Below are 14,197 nucleotides of genomic sequence, written 5' to 3' on the forward strand. Positions count from 1 at the left end.
AGGCAGGAAGGAGACCTGACTGCTCTTTCTCAGCTGGTCACTGTATTTTGGCTTTGGGGTTCTTGCCTTCCTGGGAGCAGAATTCTCTGGAATTTGGCCAGAGTGGGGACCCCTCTGTCAGGCCACCATAGAGGGAGCCCCTGTACGGGGCAGGCAGGGCACCTCTGAAGTCTCTTGGACCTGTTGACTATTTAGCTCTGTAATACTATAGACTCCTTGTCGGGACCTCAATCTTGAGAAACTCTATTTTCTTAAAAAAAAAAAGATGACTGCTTTTTTTCTTAGTATAAGTCAATAGTTTCCTGATTGTGGTAGTGCTTATGCAAATCTGGGCATGTATTACATTGCACAGAACGATACACATTCTCACAAAAGTCAATTTTACTGTATGATACTTTAAAAAATCAAAAAAGTAAAGTAATACAAAATGTTAAAATATTTTGTAAATTAAAGAAAATTTAAAGAAGGAGGAAGGATAAGTATCTCTGAGTATTGTTAGTACTTTTTTCCTTCCATTCTTCCTCTATGCATAAAATGTGTTTGAATATATGTCCATACTTACGATGATATTATATATATGATTTGATTCTCTGCTCTTTTTCACTTAACATGAAACCCATTTTCCCATTGTTTGATATGTTCCCCACAAGCCTCCTTTTAATGTCAATGTGCTGGTCACTGCATGGAATGGAAATGAGTTACTACCTAGCCACGGCTTGGAGCAATGCTTGGCACAGGTATGCTCTCCAACACGGGGACCATTATTACCATCGGTATTATTACCATAAGTTATTTAATCATTTCCTTCTTGTTAGAAATGTAGGTTGTTTCCAATTTGTACTTGAAATACTTCTGGAGGGAACATTTTTGGGTATAATGCTTCTCCTGAATTTTGCAGCATTTCTTCAGAAGGTTATCCACCTCTAAAGAAGTAACATGTATTATGTAATCAGGGCTATTTCGCTAAATGCAGGTGGGACTTGGTGACACTGAGGATGACAGGGACCAGGGGACCTCTCCTGAGACTGAAAAGGCTGGGTGTCTCTTCCTTAGCTCTGTGGTGGTGTCTGGGTGGCAGAGGTCTACCCCCCGAGGCGTGCTCTCTGTCACGGAGCCTTGAGTTCCATTACTTTCCTGGCTCTTTCCCCTGAGCCTACAGATATGCCGAATTCACATCTTATGAGAACCTGGCCTCCATGCTGACTACCTCTCGCTTACTGTTCTTTCCCCTTCCCTTCACCATCGCACCTCTTGGAGGATGACGCCTCTCTCTGGAAAACCTACCTCTGGAGCTTCTAGGCAAATGCCTACCAAGTCTTCGAGAGCCTCTCCAACGACCTGTCTTCTGGGATGCTTACTCGCCTCCCTGAGCTGCTGCCGCTCTGCCTGCTGTCTACTGGGGACTGCTGGCTGCATGGGATGGCTCTGCTGATCTTCCTATTCCCGGATTCCAGCACCAGGAATGAAGCATGGCGGGTGGTCTGTGGATGCCCTTGGGGGACTTGATTAATGGGGAGTCCACGCAGCAGGAGTGAGGCTCTGAGGCTGACCCCCTGTGGTGCTCAGTGATCATTCAGCTCTGGGCCCTCCCCCTGTCAGGCAGCTGTGAGTGTCATTCTAGAAAGGGAACGCTGTGTGTCCTGGAGAGACTGTGGTGTGATGGGGTCCCTGTCAAACAACCTCCAGGACACAAAAGGCAGAGCAGGTACAACCTACCTCCACTCCTGGGTCACCCTTCTCGCCAGGTTCTCCTTTCTCTCCCTATGGGCACAAAACACCACAGTGTGAACGCCAGCATTCAGGTCTGGCATAGACACACAGACCGGGAGAAAGCAGACCGGGACCAGACGGGGCCGAGTGTTGTCAAGGAACACTTCAGAGGCTGTGGAGGCAGTCAGCCTGAAGGTCAAAGCCTGGGGCTGGGGGCCTGTGACAAGAAGCTGAGGTTCCAGCATGCGTGAGGAGAGGCTGATATTCTGTATGCATCCTGCAGTGCACAGACTCTAGGGTGGCCCTGTGACCTGTTTCTAACCAAGAGAAGATGGAATATGGCAAAGGTGATAGGCTATCACTCCTGTGATTATGTTACAAATCATAACTTACATATCTTGTACAAATGCTAACATATAACATAAGATTATGTTACACACACCACACACACACACACACACACACACACACACACACACACACACACAGCTCTGTCTTGCCAGCACACACTGAGAGGCTCCTGCTGGCCTTGGCCTTAAAGAAGCAAGCTGCTATAAAGTGAACTGCCTACCATGGGGAAGGCCACATGGCAGGGGACCAACCAGGTGGCCTTTAGGAGCTGAGAGACTCAGTCCTACTATAGCAAGGAGCTGATTTATGCCAGCAGCAGTGAGCTTGGAAAAGGATCCCAGCTCCAGATGAGAATGCCGCTGTCTGGATGAGGACCCAGCATGCCTGGACTCCTGACCCACAGAAACTGGGAGATAAGTGTGCATTATTTCAAGCCACAAAATTTGAGGAGATTTGTTATGCAACAACAGAAAAGAAATATGGCTACAGACAGAGTGAGGGCTGGTGGGTGGAGGTTGGTGAGGAAGCTTCCACACCACCTCCAGGGCACTCCCTCCAGCCTGGAGCTGCCCCATAATGGAGGGGACACGTCAGGAGGTTGTGAGTTGCCTGCCTGGCCCAGCTGAGCAAGGCAGCCACGGTTGGTCAGTAGCTTCTGAGGATTCCTACACCGGGTCAGAGCTGGGACTGGCTGGCCTCTGAAGTTCTTTACACTTCTAAGAGAACTCTAGCAAGATTCTAGCACCTTCGAACCAGGTTGGTGCCTGAAGACAAAGGCCATCACTCTATGAGCTAGCTAAGCTGGAGCTCATGTTTACACTAAATGCCCCTCAGGGAGTAACTGATTCCTCCTGAGGCTGGGTAGGCAGTGGGGGGATATGCAGCCTTGTGGCAGTGCCAGACACCTGCCAGGCTGGTGACTACAGCCCGCTCATTGCTCTCATCCACAGCTGCCGGCCAATAACCTTGATATGTGGCACCCCCGCCTTACTGTAAATCCTGGGAGCCCGATGGGGCCAGGCAATCCTGTCATTCCTGGTCTCCCTTGGCCACCTGGTTCTCCTTTCTCCCCAGTTGGACCGTCTAAACCCTACAGATAGGAAAAGATCTCTGTTAGTCAAGAGCAAGATTGTCACGCTCCGTGACCAACTATGACATGAATGCATGAATCTCTTCCTCCAAGGGCAGGTGTTTAGAATGGTACCCATTTCACAGTTGGAAACAACCAAGGCCCTGAGGAGTCTCCCAAATCATCTCAACAGACTAGTTGGACTGGGGTCAGGTCCCTTTTACATACATGCAAACTCTCCTGGGCCTAGGATTTCTGTATGCTTTCCAAAGAGGCAGATTTAGAGCCATGACTTCATCTCCTTCCCAACAACCCAGAGGTACCTGGGGAAGGCATTATTACCCTCATTGTGGGGACAAGGAGCAGGAGGCCGTGCAAGGCTCAGTGATTCTCCCAGGGACACAGACAGGAGATGGCAGACAGGACCTGGGCCTCTCGAGGTGGGAAACTGGCCTTCACAAAGTAAGTGGCTAAAGGGGAAACCCAGGTAGATGCCCTGCCCCCAACTCCCAGTTCCAGGCTTCCAGCCTAGGCCCCAGCAGGCACTGTGAGGAGGCCATGGGGGGGGCGGTCAGCTGCCAGCTGGCTCTGGCACTCACCGGCGGGCCTGCCTGCCCTGCCTCGCCTTTCTCTCCCTTCTCTCCTGGGCTCCCCATGTGTCCGTCTTCTCCCTTCATTCCTGCAGGCCCCATCTTTCCTGGGGGGCCTTGGGGACCAGGAGGGCCCACGTCTCCTGGTTTGCCTCGAGGTCCCTTTAGAAAATATCAGCAACACTTATTAGATATGCTAATGGAGAGAAGAGAGAGAGAGAGATCACCAAAGAATGGGAGATCCAAAGGATTTCGCTCAGGGTGCTTGACTGGACCAGGCAGAGCCCATCCCAGTCCCTGCGGGGATCTGAGGGGCTCAGGCACCAGCCCAGCTCACCCCACTGGGTGTCTGCATAGCTCCTCGGGTGCCAGCAATGGGGAGCTTAGCTGGACTTTTGCAGGGTCAGCCTCCCCCTCCCCTCTCCCTTCCCCACGAGGCTCACCCCTGGGCCTCTTTCAGAGTCTTCTGCCCCCTCCCCACCAGAGCATGGACCACATTTAGAGGTTTGTCCAGGGGCGTCTGTTCTTACCTTTTCCCCATCGAGTCCTGGAGGGCCTGGCAGTCCAATCTCCCCCTGCAGCCAGAACAACTAAAGGTCACTCAACACAGAAGAGCAGTTACTGTCCCTCATGCAGCACATCCCATGAACCAGGCATACTTTTCTCCACTCTCCCAGTAGGTGTGTGCTTGTCCTGTCTCTGTTCTACAGTGGGGGGTACCCATGGCCCCAGCTAATGAAGAGCGGAGACAGATCCTAGGCTGGGCCTTTGGGCTTCACAGTCCATGTTTTAGCCACAACCTCTCATGCTGCCTCTGAGGGCCCTGGGGGCTGCCCCTTGGCTCCGTGGGAGGGGTGCTGGCCTCCTGTCCTCCCCAGACCCAGCCCTCCCCGCATCTTTACCTGCACTCAAGCCCCTTTTACAGATCAGGGAGGGAGATGAAGGGGGCAGAGCCAGTGCAGTGCCAGGGCAAAATGATGCGGAGAGAGGGACAGAGAGGAGAGGACAGTGTGTTCTGCCTGACTGACCAGGGGAGGCTTCAAGAGGGGGTGGCTTCCGAGTTGGGCTTGAAAGATGAGGACTTTGAAAGGTAGGGAAGAAGGCGAGAAATTTCAGGGCAGGGACCCTCTTGAGCAGAGGACACAGCAGCCAACCTGCGGGACCTTCTGAGAAAAATCTGAGGGATGGGGTCAGGGAGCGAGGGAGGGGTTCACGTGCCACAGTCCATGACGTGGGTTAGGGTCCCTGCTGTGGCTCTGGTTGGGCAGGACTCATCTAGACTCAGGCTCCGCCACAACCAGAGAGGCCTTGAGTTACAGGAGCCCAAGACACACAGCAAGGGGAGAACGGCAGAGCCAGCCGGGAGGAGGGAGAGTGCCTGTGCCATGGGCAGGTGGGGCCCAGTGCCCTGGAGCATCAGCAGGATTACAGGTCAGAGGACAGTGGCCGCTCTGGGAGAGGAGAGGGTCATAGGACACGGGGAGCCCTGGGGTCCTGCACTCGGGGACACACAGTGCCTCTGCGGTGTCCGCATCCCCATTGTCAAGACAAGTGTTACCTTTTGGCCTGGGATCCCTGGAGCTCCAGGTGGGCCGATTTGGCCAGGAAGACCAGGTGGCCCCTAGGAAAGAAAAGAAAGATGTGTTAAGAGTATTCCAACCAAGGAAGGGTGGCCTGTTGCCAGAGGGGTGTATGTGTAGGCTGGTTTATAGACATCAGTCATTTTCAGACATTTCAAACATTTTCAAAAGTATTCAAAAGAACACTTCTTTTGCAAAGGAAATAACAAGGGGACCCCACAATGTGAAGCACATAAGCACTGCTGAGTGTGTCTGGGTTAAAGTGGGGGTGGGGTGGGCATTCTAGAGACATGCCTGACAACCTGTAGTTCTTCTTCCTTCTAGGGCACCCTTGGGGGCTCCTGCATTCCAAGAAGACAAACCTGTCCTGCCCTGACAGTGACTTAAAAATGTTTCCAGGAAACAATGTCAATGCCCATCAACAGGTGAAGGCCTGGTATATCCATCCAATGGACTACTACTCAGCAGTGAAAAGAGAACCAAGCCCTGTTGCCTGCCATACAGCAGATGAAACCCAGACACATTATGCTGAGCAGAAGCCAGACCCAGATGGCTACATACCGTGTGATTCCATTCATATGACATTCTAGAAGAGACACATCTAATCTATGGTGACAGAAAGCAGATCAGTGGTGGCCCAGGGGCTGGGGGTAGTTGTGAGATTGACTCCTAAGGCACATGAAGGAACTTTCTAGAGTGGATACATGGGTGTATACATTTATCAAAACTCATCAAACTCTACACCTAAAATGGGTACATTTTATTGTATATAAATTATACTTCAAGGTTGATTAAAAGAAGAAAAAGTTTTTCCAGGAAAGTTTGCTTCCAATAGCTATTACTAATAATATATTTTAGTGTACCCAAATGAAGCTCCTTGATTCCAGGACCATGTGGTGTTAATACCAATTTCTGGGGTTGGTGATTTGATTGGTGTTTGACTCTGGGTTTCTGATGATTCACACATCCCTCAGTGTGTTCTGTGGCAGATGGCCACTTAAAATGTTATGTGAAATGAAATTCACTTTTGAGTAGTTTGAGAACTTCAGGATCTTCCTTTTTCTCTGCCTGGAAGTTAAACCTCATAGCAATCGTTTTAACTACAAATATTCACTGAAGGCCTGTCACTGGTAGGCATGCATGTAAAATCTGGGCTTGGAATTCACTGGTGCTCCAAGTGTAGATAACGAAACAGATTTCTAGGAAAGGGGGAAATGTGGAGGGTCACTACTGAGTTTTTAGGGTTCTGGATTTTATTAGCCAAGAAAAAGAAGAAATATGAAAGCATCCTCCTCTATGCCTCTATTTCTTTAACACAGCTGTAATGACAGCCCAGCATTTATACTGTGACAAGAGTGCAGACCAGCATTGGTGAAGGGCCACTCCAGCCACTCCTTAGTGCCCCTGCCCAGGCTTGGGTCACCCTCTGCCCCAACACTGCAGGGTCACCCCAGCCCAAAAGTCCTAAGTCTGCGTTCTGGACGTGAGACCTCAATCCTCGCTTCCAGGCTGTGCTTCCCGAGCCCCCAGCCTGCTGTCTGAAGAACGGGAGGGAGGAAGACTTACCATCAAGGCCAGCGTCCGGATCTCCTAGAAAACCAACACCATGTGATCAGTTGATGGTAAGTCAAGAGCTCTCTGGAGGGTCCCCTTGGCCCGGTCACAGACACCTGGGTGGTGGGCTCTTGAAGGAGCTGTGTAGCAGCAGTCCCTCTCGGTGGCTCTGTGTCTCCCATCCCCACACACTCCCACCCCTCCCAGAGGTTTGTAATCACTGGACAGAGAATACATCTCCCTAAATGCTGCTCTAAGGCTGTCCTACATCAGACAAGCACTAAAGTGGACTGCAATCTCCCTTCACTGTGACAAAGAGGGAGGAAGCAGCATCTCTTATTCTTTCTAATCGCTGACTGAGAACTTTTCTTTTGCTCTTTCCTCTTCTCCCAGAACCCAGATTTCAAGGCTCTGATGTACCTCCTTTTAAAAACAAACTCAGTATAGCAAAATATGGAACTATTCAAAACATAAATCAAAGGGACAACTGTTGGCATTAAAAAAGAATTGTACACCTTATAAATGGATTCACACAGGCACAAAGATTCCTTTAAAGGAGTGGTTCTCAGCCTGGGGCAACTTTGCCCCCCAGGGGACTTTGGTCATGTCTGGAGACCTATTTTGGTCATCATAGCTTGAGGGGAGGGGTTGCTATTGGCATCCAGTGGGCAAAACCCAGGGAGGGATGCGGCTGAATATCCTACAGTTCATGGGACAGCCCTCCCCCACAAGCCCTCAACAAAGATTGTACAGCCCTTAATGTCAACAGTGCTGGGAAACCACTTTAAAGGGTGGGTACTACATGAACTTGAAATATTTAAGTTGACGCAAAAGGGAGATGTGTTCCAGGAAGGAAGATTCTGCTGTGTGAAAGGGGAGCGTGTGTATGAGGATGTGAGGCCCCAGGACCCCAAAGGAGCCAGCACCCTGCAGCGTGCCAGGATGCTCCAAGTATGGCTCTCAGTTACCCAGAGCCAGGATAACCTGCCGGCTGGGCCCCGGCGCACGGACAGGCAACCTGGATGCCAAACGAGGGTGGGCATTTGCCTGGAGGCTGCATGGTGGGAGGCCAGAGGAGACCCCTGGAAGCTCCGCCCAGCGGCCTGGCCTGGGAGACACGAATCGGGGTGTTGAAGCGCTCCCGCATCAGGGCCTTGGTGAAGAGCCAGGAGACCCCTGAGCACCTCTAGATCTTGACTCCCTGGGTTAGCCCTTACTCACCTGGAGAGCCTCACTGATGTTTCCATTGTAATCCACCATCTCACCTTTCCCTGGTTCTCCCTTGGAGCCCTGCAGGACAAATGAGATCTCAACCCAGGGCCTGGGCCAGCAGGGATCTGAGGACAGCTGCTGCCTGCTCTCTATCCAAGGGGACTGTACCCCAGGCTGGCTGGGCCGGCTCCACACAGGTGGGTCCAGGGCAGCTGCAGGGGGTGCCTATCAAGGGGCTCCAAACACTCAGAGAATGCCCAGTGGTTCTAGAACAAATGGAGACGACTCCATGTGAGAACTCTGGGCCAGACAGACCTCTAAAAGAGTGAGCTCAATCCTGGCCACAGTGTCAGACGTCCTATCCGGAGCCAGGATGCTCTTCCCCTCCGTCCCCCTCAAGACCCCAGGGACAAGAGACCTCATGCTGTGCCCCAGGGAGGTTAGATGTCCTGCTGGGACTCTGGATGAGACATGCATGTACCTTGGGGCCAGCTGGTCCCTGTCCTCCAGCTGCTCCAGGCTCCCCCTGTTGCATGACAAAATTGGGGTGGAATAGGGATAAAGCTGTGTGTGAGAGAACCTGATGCTCCCAGATGGGCCATGCCTCAGGGGCCAGGAGGCTCATCTTAACCCAGCCGAAGAGGATGCAGACTTCCCGGTGCAGTGAAGTATGGGCTCCACCCTTTCAGGAGGCATCCCACCGCCAGGCCCTGCTCTCTCTCCAGCTCCTCTGGGCTCCTCCCACTTCACACTTAAAGATACTCTTTCTGCCCTGCATGAGCTGTTAGTGACTCCACCTGTGCCTGTCTGGTGACCTCTCCCAGGACCCTAAGTGAGCCACCCCCTGGGGACTAGGCCTTTTGCTTAGGTCCTGGATCAATGTGGTGTGATCTGTATGGGTCCACTTAGCAGACTTTCTTCAGTGAATGTGTGGGAAACATGTTCTGGGAAAAATTTGTAACAATTTGAAGAACATTTTCTTTGCTCTAGCTTCCTTTGTTTTAAGAATACAGCATATAATACATGTAACATATAAAATACATGTTAATCAACTGTGTTATCTGTAAAGCTTCCAGTCAACAATAGGCTATTATTGGTAGTTCACTTTTTGGAAAGTCAAAAGTTATATGTGGAATTTTTGACTGTGTGTGTGTGGGTTGGGGGAGGGGTTGGCACCCCCTAAGTACTGTGTTGTTCAAGTGTCAACTGTATTTCCATCTTGCTCAAGTAGGAAGGGCTCAGCTTTTTGCCAGTTGCCTGGGTGGTCAATAATTGCCATGGAGAGCCTCGTGGCTTTTTCCAGGCTTCTCTACTTGTAAAAGGTCCAAACTGCAGGATGAAATATGCGGGCAGGTGGTGTAAGGCACTAGGAACCCCTGACCTCCTGGAGGACGTAGGTGGAGGGATTTGTTCTTGTTGGAAATAAGAAAGAGCCATGGGGAATAAAGGAAAGAGGAGTGTAAACAATGAAAAACAAACCACAGCTCCAATTGTTCTGGGATAATGTTAATGTTAAAGACATTAAAAAAAAATCAAGATAGAATAGAAAGTAAAAATAAAGGGAAAACAAGCCTTTTAATATAACTCAACTCCTGATGACTCTGCAGTTGGCCAGCTTGCTGAGTGTGGATGAGCCACCCAGGTGAGCTGCCCTCTGTCTACCTCCTGCCCCCAAGGCATTTTGGTCACTGGCACTGGTGTGGACACAGCAGCACCACCTGTTCTGTAGGACATAGCTGGACAGAAGTGGGAGCCCCACCTCCAGCCGTGTGGAAGCTAACAGAAGCAGGGCTCCAGCTCACTCCTCAGCCCGAGCGTCTTGTCCTGGGACCAGCCTGTGCATGACTGCTGCCATAGAGGAAGGTTCTCCCAAGCCGCCAGGAGACATGGCAGCCAGGAGTCATGGCCCATCAGCCTTGTGCCCTGGGGGTGCTCGTGACTCTGAGCTGGGGCTTGAACTCCCAAGCTGACCCTAATGCAGCTGCTCTTAGATCTGGGGGCTTCTGTACCTTGTCTCCTTGCTGTCCCGGGGAGCCACCAGGGCCACCTACACCAGCTTCTCCCTGGAGTAGAGAAGAGATGGGATGAAGGCATGCAGGGAAGCTCAGACAGCTGCTTACAGTGGTAAGGGATGGTCTTGCTGTTGAGGTTCTGGGTATTAAGTGTCTTTGGGTTTCCATCTTTTTCTCTGCTGGCTTCTAACTCACCCCCATTTCACCTACCTGAATCCCATCCACCCTTGGGTTCAGTCCAGGTCTCACCTCCTCCCGGCAGCCCTGCTTGTCTACTCCCTTCCTTCTCTGAGTTCTGTACTACAGACTGGTGTCCACCCCACACTGCCAGGCCCTGCTCAGTTCTTGATTAACACACACGTGCCAGGTTCTGCTGCAGCCTCCACCCATGCCTGGCCTGCCTGGGAGACAGGGGGAGTGTGAAGGCCCTGGGCATGTAGGAAGGGAGCCCTAGGAGGCCTAGGTTGGGAGGTGCAGAGAGAGCTAGAAAGAGGCCCCCTCCAAATACTTTCTATTTGATATTTCACCTGGACCTGGAGAGAGGATGTAAGTTTGGGAACAGTATTCTAGCTTTCCTTTCCTCTATTCCAGAATGCAGAGGCAATAGTGACCAGTTTTCCCCTGTCCCAAATAAAGACCCAAGACGTGCCAGGTGTCCATCCATGCCCTGTGGGGTCAGTGGGACAGACTCCAACACTGGGGATGTCCCAGAGCCTGGGTGGTAGTGCCACCTTTGGCAAAGCTGGTGCTCCTGCCAGGCAGGCCCTATTCCCATCACGGTCAGACAGCAATGTATGGGACAGCCTGAGACCCTTGCTGCCACTTCATCTTGCCTGTTTATGTGGTTTCTTGGGCTGCCTACACGTATCCCTGTGAACTGTGGGTTTGTTTCTCCTGCTAGATTGTGAGCAAGCCAAGGGCAGGTTCTCTGTAGCTTCACAGCCTATAGCAGTCCCTGGACAAAGGTCAATGTAATGAATGTGTGTATTGCCTCAAATCATGTAGAGCAATGAAGCCTTTCCTTATAAGCTAAGGAAGAGACCCCCCTCTTTTCCCTAGGTTGGTATAACAAACCACGCAACACAGGAGGTGTCTGCTTGGGAAACCCAGCTCTCACCCCTGCAGTTCCCACCCAGTGCAAGGGAAGTGGGGGCAGCCCCATTGGCATCTGCTCCTCTGCGGCTACTGTCCCCGCCGAAGTGTACCAGGTGGGGCCCAGCCGATCACTGAGAATTCAGAGCCTGGGCAAAGGGCTTTCTGGCTGTCCCTGACTCAGTTACATCATAGACATTTGAATCAGTGGGGCTGCCCATCAGCCCTGGGTGGGGGGACATGTCTTCTGGATGGTCAGTCACTGCTTAGAAGCTGGAGAATTCACTGGAAAAACCACACAACTGGAGAGAAGGGAAGGTGTACAGGATAGACAGTCCCCAAGAACGGGTTGAGGATAAAGGCTATGGCAAGCATCTCCCCAGAGCACTGATCCCAGGGGAAGACTCACCTTTGGCCCTGGAGGCCCAGGGAGCCCTGGGGGGCCGGGCTCCCCTCTGCTTCCTCCAATGGAGTTGCCAGTGTCTCCTTTCTCTCCCTGGGGGTGGAAGGCAGAAAAACCATCACTGGGGCCACCTTGCCCTGGAGGGAGGTGCTCGATCCCTGTCTTTTCTGTCCTCTACAGTTCAAAGCCAAGGGAAAAGCAGACCACCCCTCAGTCTAGGCTGAACATGGTTGGGGGGACATTAAGGGTCCTGTGGCTCCAGGATGGCTGGGGAGCAGAGGCATTCAGAAGCCTGGCCTGGACTGATCTGGCCCTGGGATCTTGAGGAGAAAATGGAGCCAGTTATGAAAGAGAACATGTGTAGAGCTGAAACAAGAGACCCATCAGGATCTGAGTCTAGAGAGGTATTTCTCAAAGTGTGTTCCCTGGAAGCCTGGGCTAGGAATACTTGCAATGTGAAAAGAGGGTCTGGCAGCCAAATGCTGTTAGGAAAGGCAGAATGGGGTGAGGCTTTACCCTTCACTGCAGGGTGCTTGGGTGCCCTGTGACATTCAAGGGGCTGTCCAAGGGCAGCTCTCCCCAAACTTATTTGACCTCAAGTCTTTTTTTTAAAATGAGATACCTTATGGAGCTTGTGTGCTGTGGAGTACAGAGTACAGAGTTGGTGCAAATAAATTGCATGATGTTATAGCTATTGGTCTTTGAATCTGGGCATTTTTTGGCCAATTAGGGCTTCCCATGTAAAACCCCCCTCACCAGACAGAATCTGCCTGTGTTCCATCCTGCTGCTTTCTCCAGACAGGAGGGACACCTTGAATGCTGGCCCACATGAATGCACAGGGCTGGGAGTGTAGGTGGGGATGGATACCAGGCCTCGACACAGAACCCATCATGCAGAGCTAATTGATACCCACCTTCTGTCCCAGGAGGCCGAGTAGCCCAGGGGAGCCTGCAGCCCCCTTTTCACCCTGCAGAGGAAATGCAGACAGTGTAGGCTTGAGTTGTTTCTCCAGGATATCTGCAAGGGCACCAGCCCCACCAGCGTGGGGTCCTGGCTTTCCTCTCTTCTGCTGCCCTGCCCCTCCGTGGGCTGTTTTCTGAAGGACTCCACTTTCTGCTGGACCCCTAACCAGGCCTGACACCTTCTTTGGCCATTTCACACTGGTGATAGCGTCTGCATCATTGTTCTCCCATGTGGGCTAGCCCTAATCACTCACACAGGGGGGAGGAACGACCCTGCTAGCTCATAACCAAGGCCAAGAGCATGTAGCCCCTTTTGGAGGCCCCTGGGGGCGAGACCAGCAGTTCAGGGCCAGCTGTTGGGGAAGCACTCCCTTTTAAATGCTGTGCTCTCTGTAATGCTCATAATGTCTAGCAATTAGAGGTCCCAGTATCTAGGGAGAGAGCTCTCTGACGCCTCCTCCCTGCCTCTAGGGAAGGCAGAAACCATCTAACCACAGCTTCTCCTTTGGAGGAATACTTTGAGAAGTTTGCCTCCTGTTATGGGTTAAATTGTATCCCCTGAAGTTCGTATGTTGAAGTCCTAATTCCCAGTGTCTCAGAATGTGATCTGAGTTGGAAATAGTTGCAGAGGAAACGAGTTAAGATGAGGTCATGATGGAGTAGGGTGGGCCCCTGACCCACTGACCCACTGACCCACTGACCGGCATCTCCATGGAAAGGGGAGAGAGACGTGGGGTAGACACGCCTGGGGGAGAGCAGCATGTGAAGGTGAAGGCAGAGACTGGGGTGGGGCTTCTGCAAGCCAAGGACCCCCAGGCTGTCTGCAAACCACCAGATACCAGGACAGAGGCCTGGGACAGACTGTCCTTCACAACCGCAGCAGGACCCAACTTGCCAACACCTTCGTCTCAGACTCCTGTACTCCAGAACCATGGGACGACCTGCTTCTGTTGTTCAGGGCAGCCCTGGCAAGCTAATGCCCCTCCGTAACCAGCCTCTTCCACTTCTGTGGAGCTCTCTTTCCCCTGACATGGAGCACAGGCTCCACCCGCACAGTGCAGATGAAGAGGCTAGGTGGCCGTGGATGACCCACTGCTACCCCCCGCAGTAGCGGCAGGACCAGGTCTAGCAGCCAGGTCTCCTGTCACTCTGCCTTCTACACCACAAAGGCTTCTCTTTGGGTTCACAGACTGTCCCGTATCAGAAGAGCCCCCAAGAGCACCTGTCAGGTCCGCATGAGAAGCTCGCCTCTCCAAAGGCTGATGGCCGGATGCTCATGTATGTAGTGATATAAACTGAGTGCCCTGGGGTCATAATTTGCTTAGCTGTCCCAATGAATTTCCAGCTGGAGTCACAAAAGATGCCCCACCAAGTCTTTGGGTGTCATTCCCTTGTCACCTTCCCTCGAGTAGAAGATCAATGACAAAATGGTCTGAAACTGGCCACAGGAGGGGAGAAGGCTGGGTAAGGGCCCAGATGAAGGGAGGGAAGTGAGTCTGGGGGCCCGGGCAGGCCCTGCTTTCCCAATGGACACTCAGGAGAAAGGCCCCTGCTCTCCTATCTGAAGCTTTGCAAACATGTAGCTGCTGAATTCTGGAGTAAAGGTCCAAAGGGAAAGGATGTGGTTCTGTCCTGCAGATGTCCAGGGGGTGGGGACTGTG

At 52.0% G+C, this 14,197-nt stretch overlaps 1 protein-coding gene across 11 annotated transcripts in view; it reads right to left on the reverse strand.

Annotated features, from left to right (window-relative positions):
- LOC108405049 (uncharacterized) overlaps nt 1-14,197 on the reverse strand; it is a 92,430-nt gene that overhangs the window by 34,631 nt on the left and 43,602 nt on the right. For 7 of the 11 annotated variants that reach the window (XR_012133191.1, XR_012133192.1, XM_073240914.1 and 4 more), the window contains 11 exons: nt 12,488-12,541; nt 11,580-11,666; nt 10,076-10,129; nt 8,548-8,592; nt 8,076-8,144; nt 6,867-6,890; nt 5,279-5,341; nt 4,251-4,295; nt 3,730-3,882; nt 3,053-3,151; nt 1,717-1,761 (listed from right to left, as the gene is read on the reverse strand). Coding sequence is in view for 7 of the 11 variants with exons in the window: in XM_073240914.1 (XP_073097015.1) it covers nt 1,717-1,761; nt 3,053-3,151; nt 3,730-3,882; nt 4,251-4,295; nt 5,279-5,341; nt 6,867-6,890; nt 8,076-8,144; nt 8,548-8,592; nt 10,076-10,129; nt 11,580-11,666; nt 12,488-12,541 (738 nt within the window). In the remaining 4 variants the exon portion in view is untranslated. Of the gene's footprint in view, nt 1-1,712; nt 1,762-3,052; nt 3,152-3,729; nt 3,883-4,250; nt 4,296-5,278; nt 5,342-6,866; nt 6,891-8,075; nt 8,145-8,547; nt 8,593-10,075; nt 10,130-11,579; nt 11,667-12,487; nt 12,542-14,197 lie in introns of all 11 variants that reach the window. The other 4 variants (XR_012133194.1, XR_012133193.1, XM_073240917.1 and 1 more) reach the window with 2 other exon arrangements.

Source organism: Manis javanica, chromosome 7 (assembly GCF_040802235.1).
Source record: "Manis javanica isolate MJ-LG chromosome 7, MJ_LKY, whole genome shotgun sequence".
NCBI classification, from domain to species: domain Eukaryota; kingdom Metazoa; phylum Chordata; class Mammalia; order Pholidota; family Manidae; genus Manis; species Manis javanica.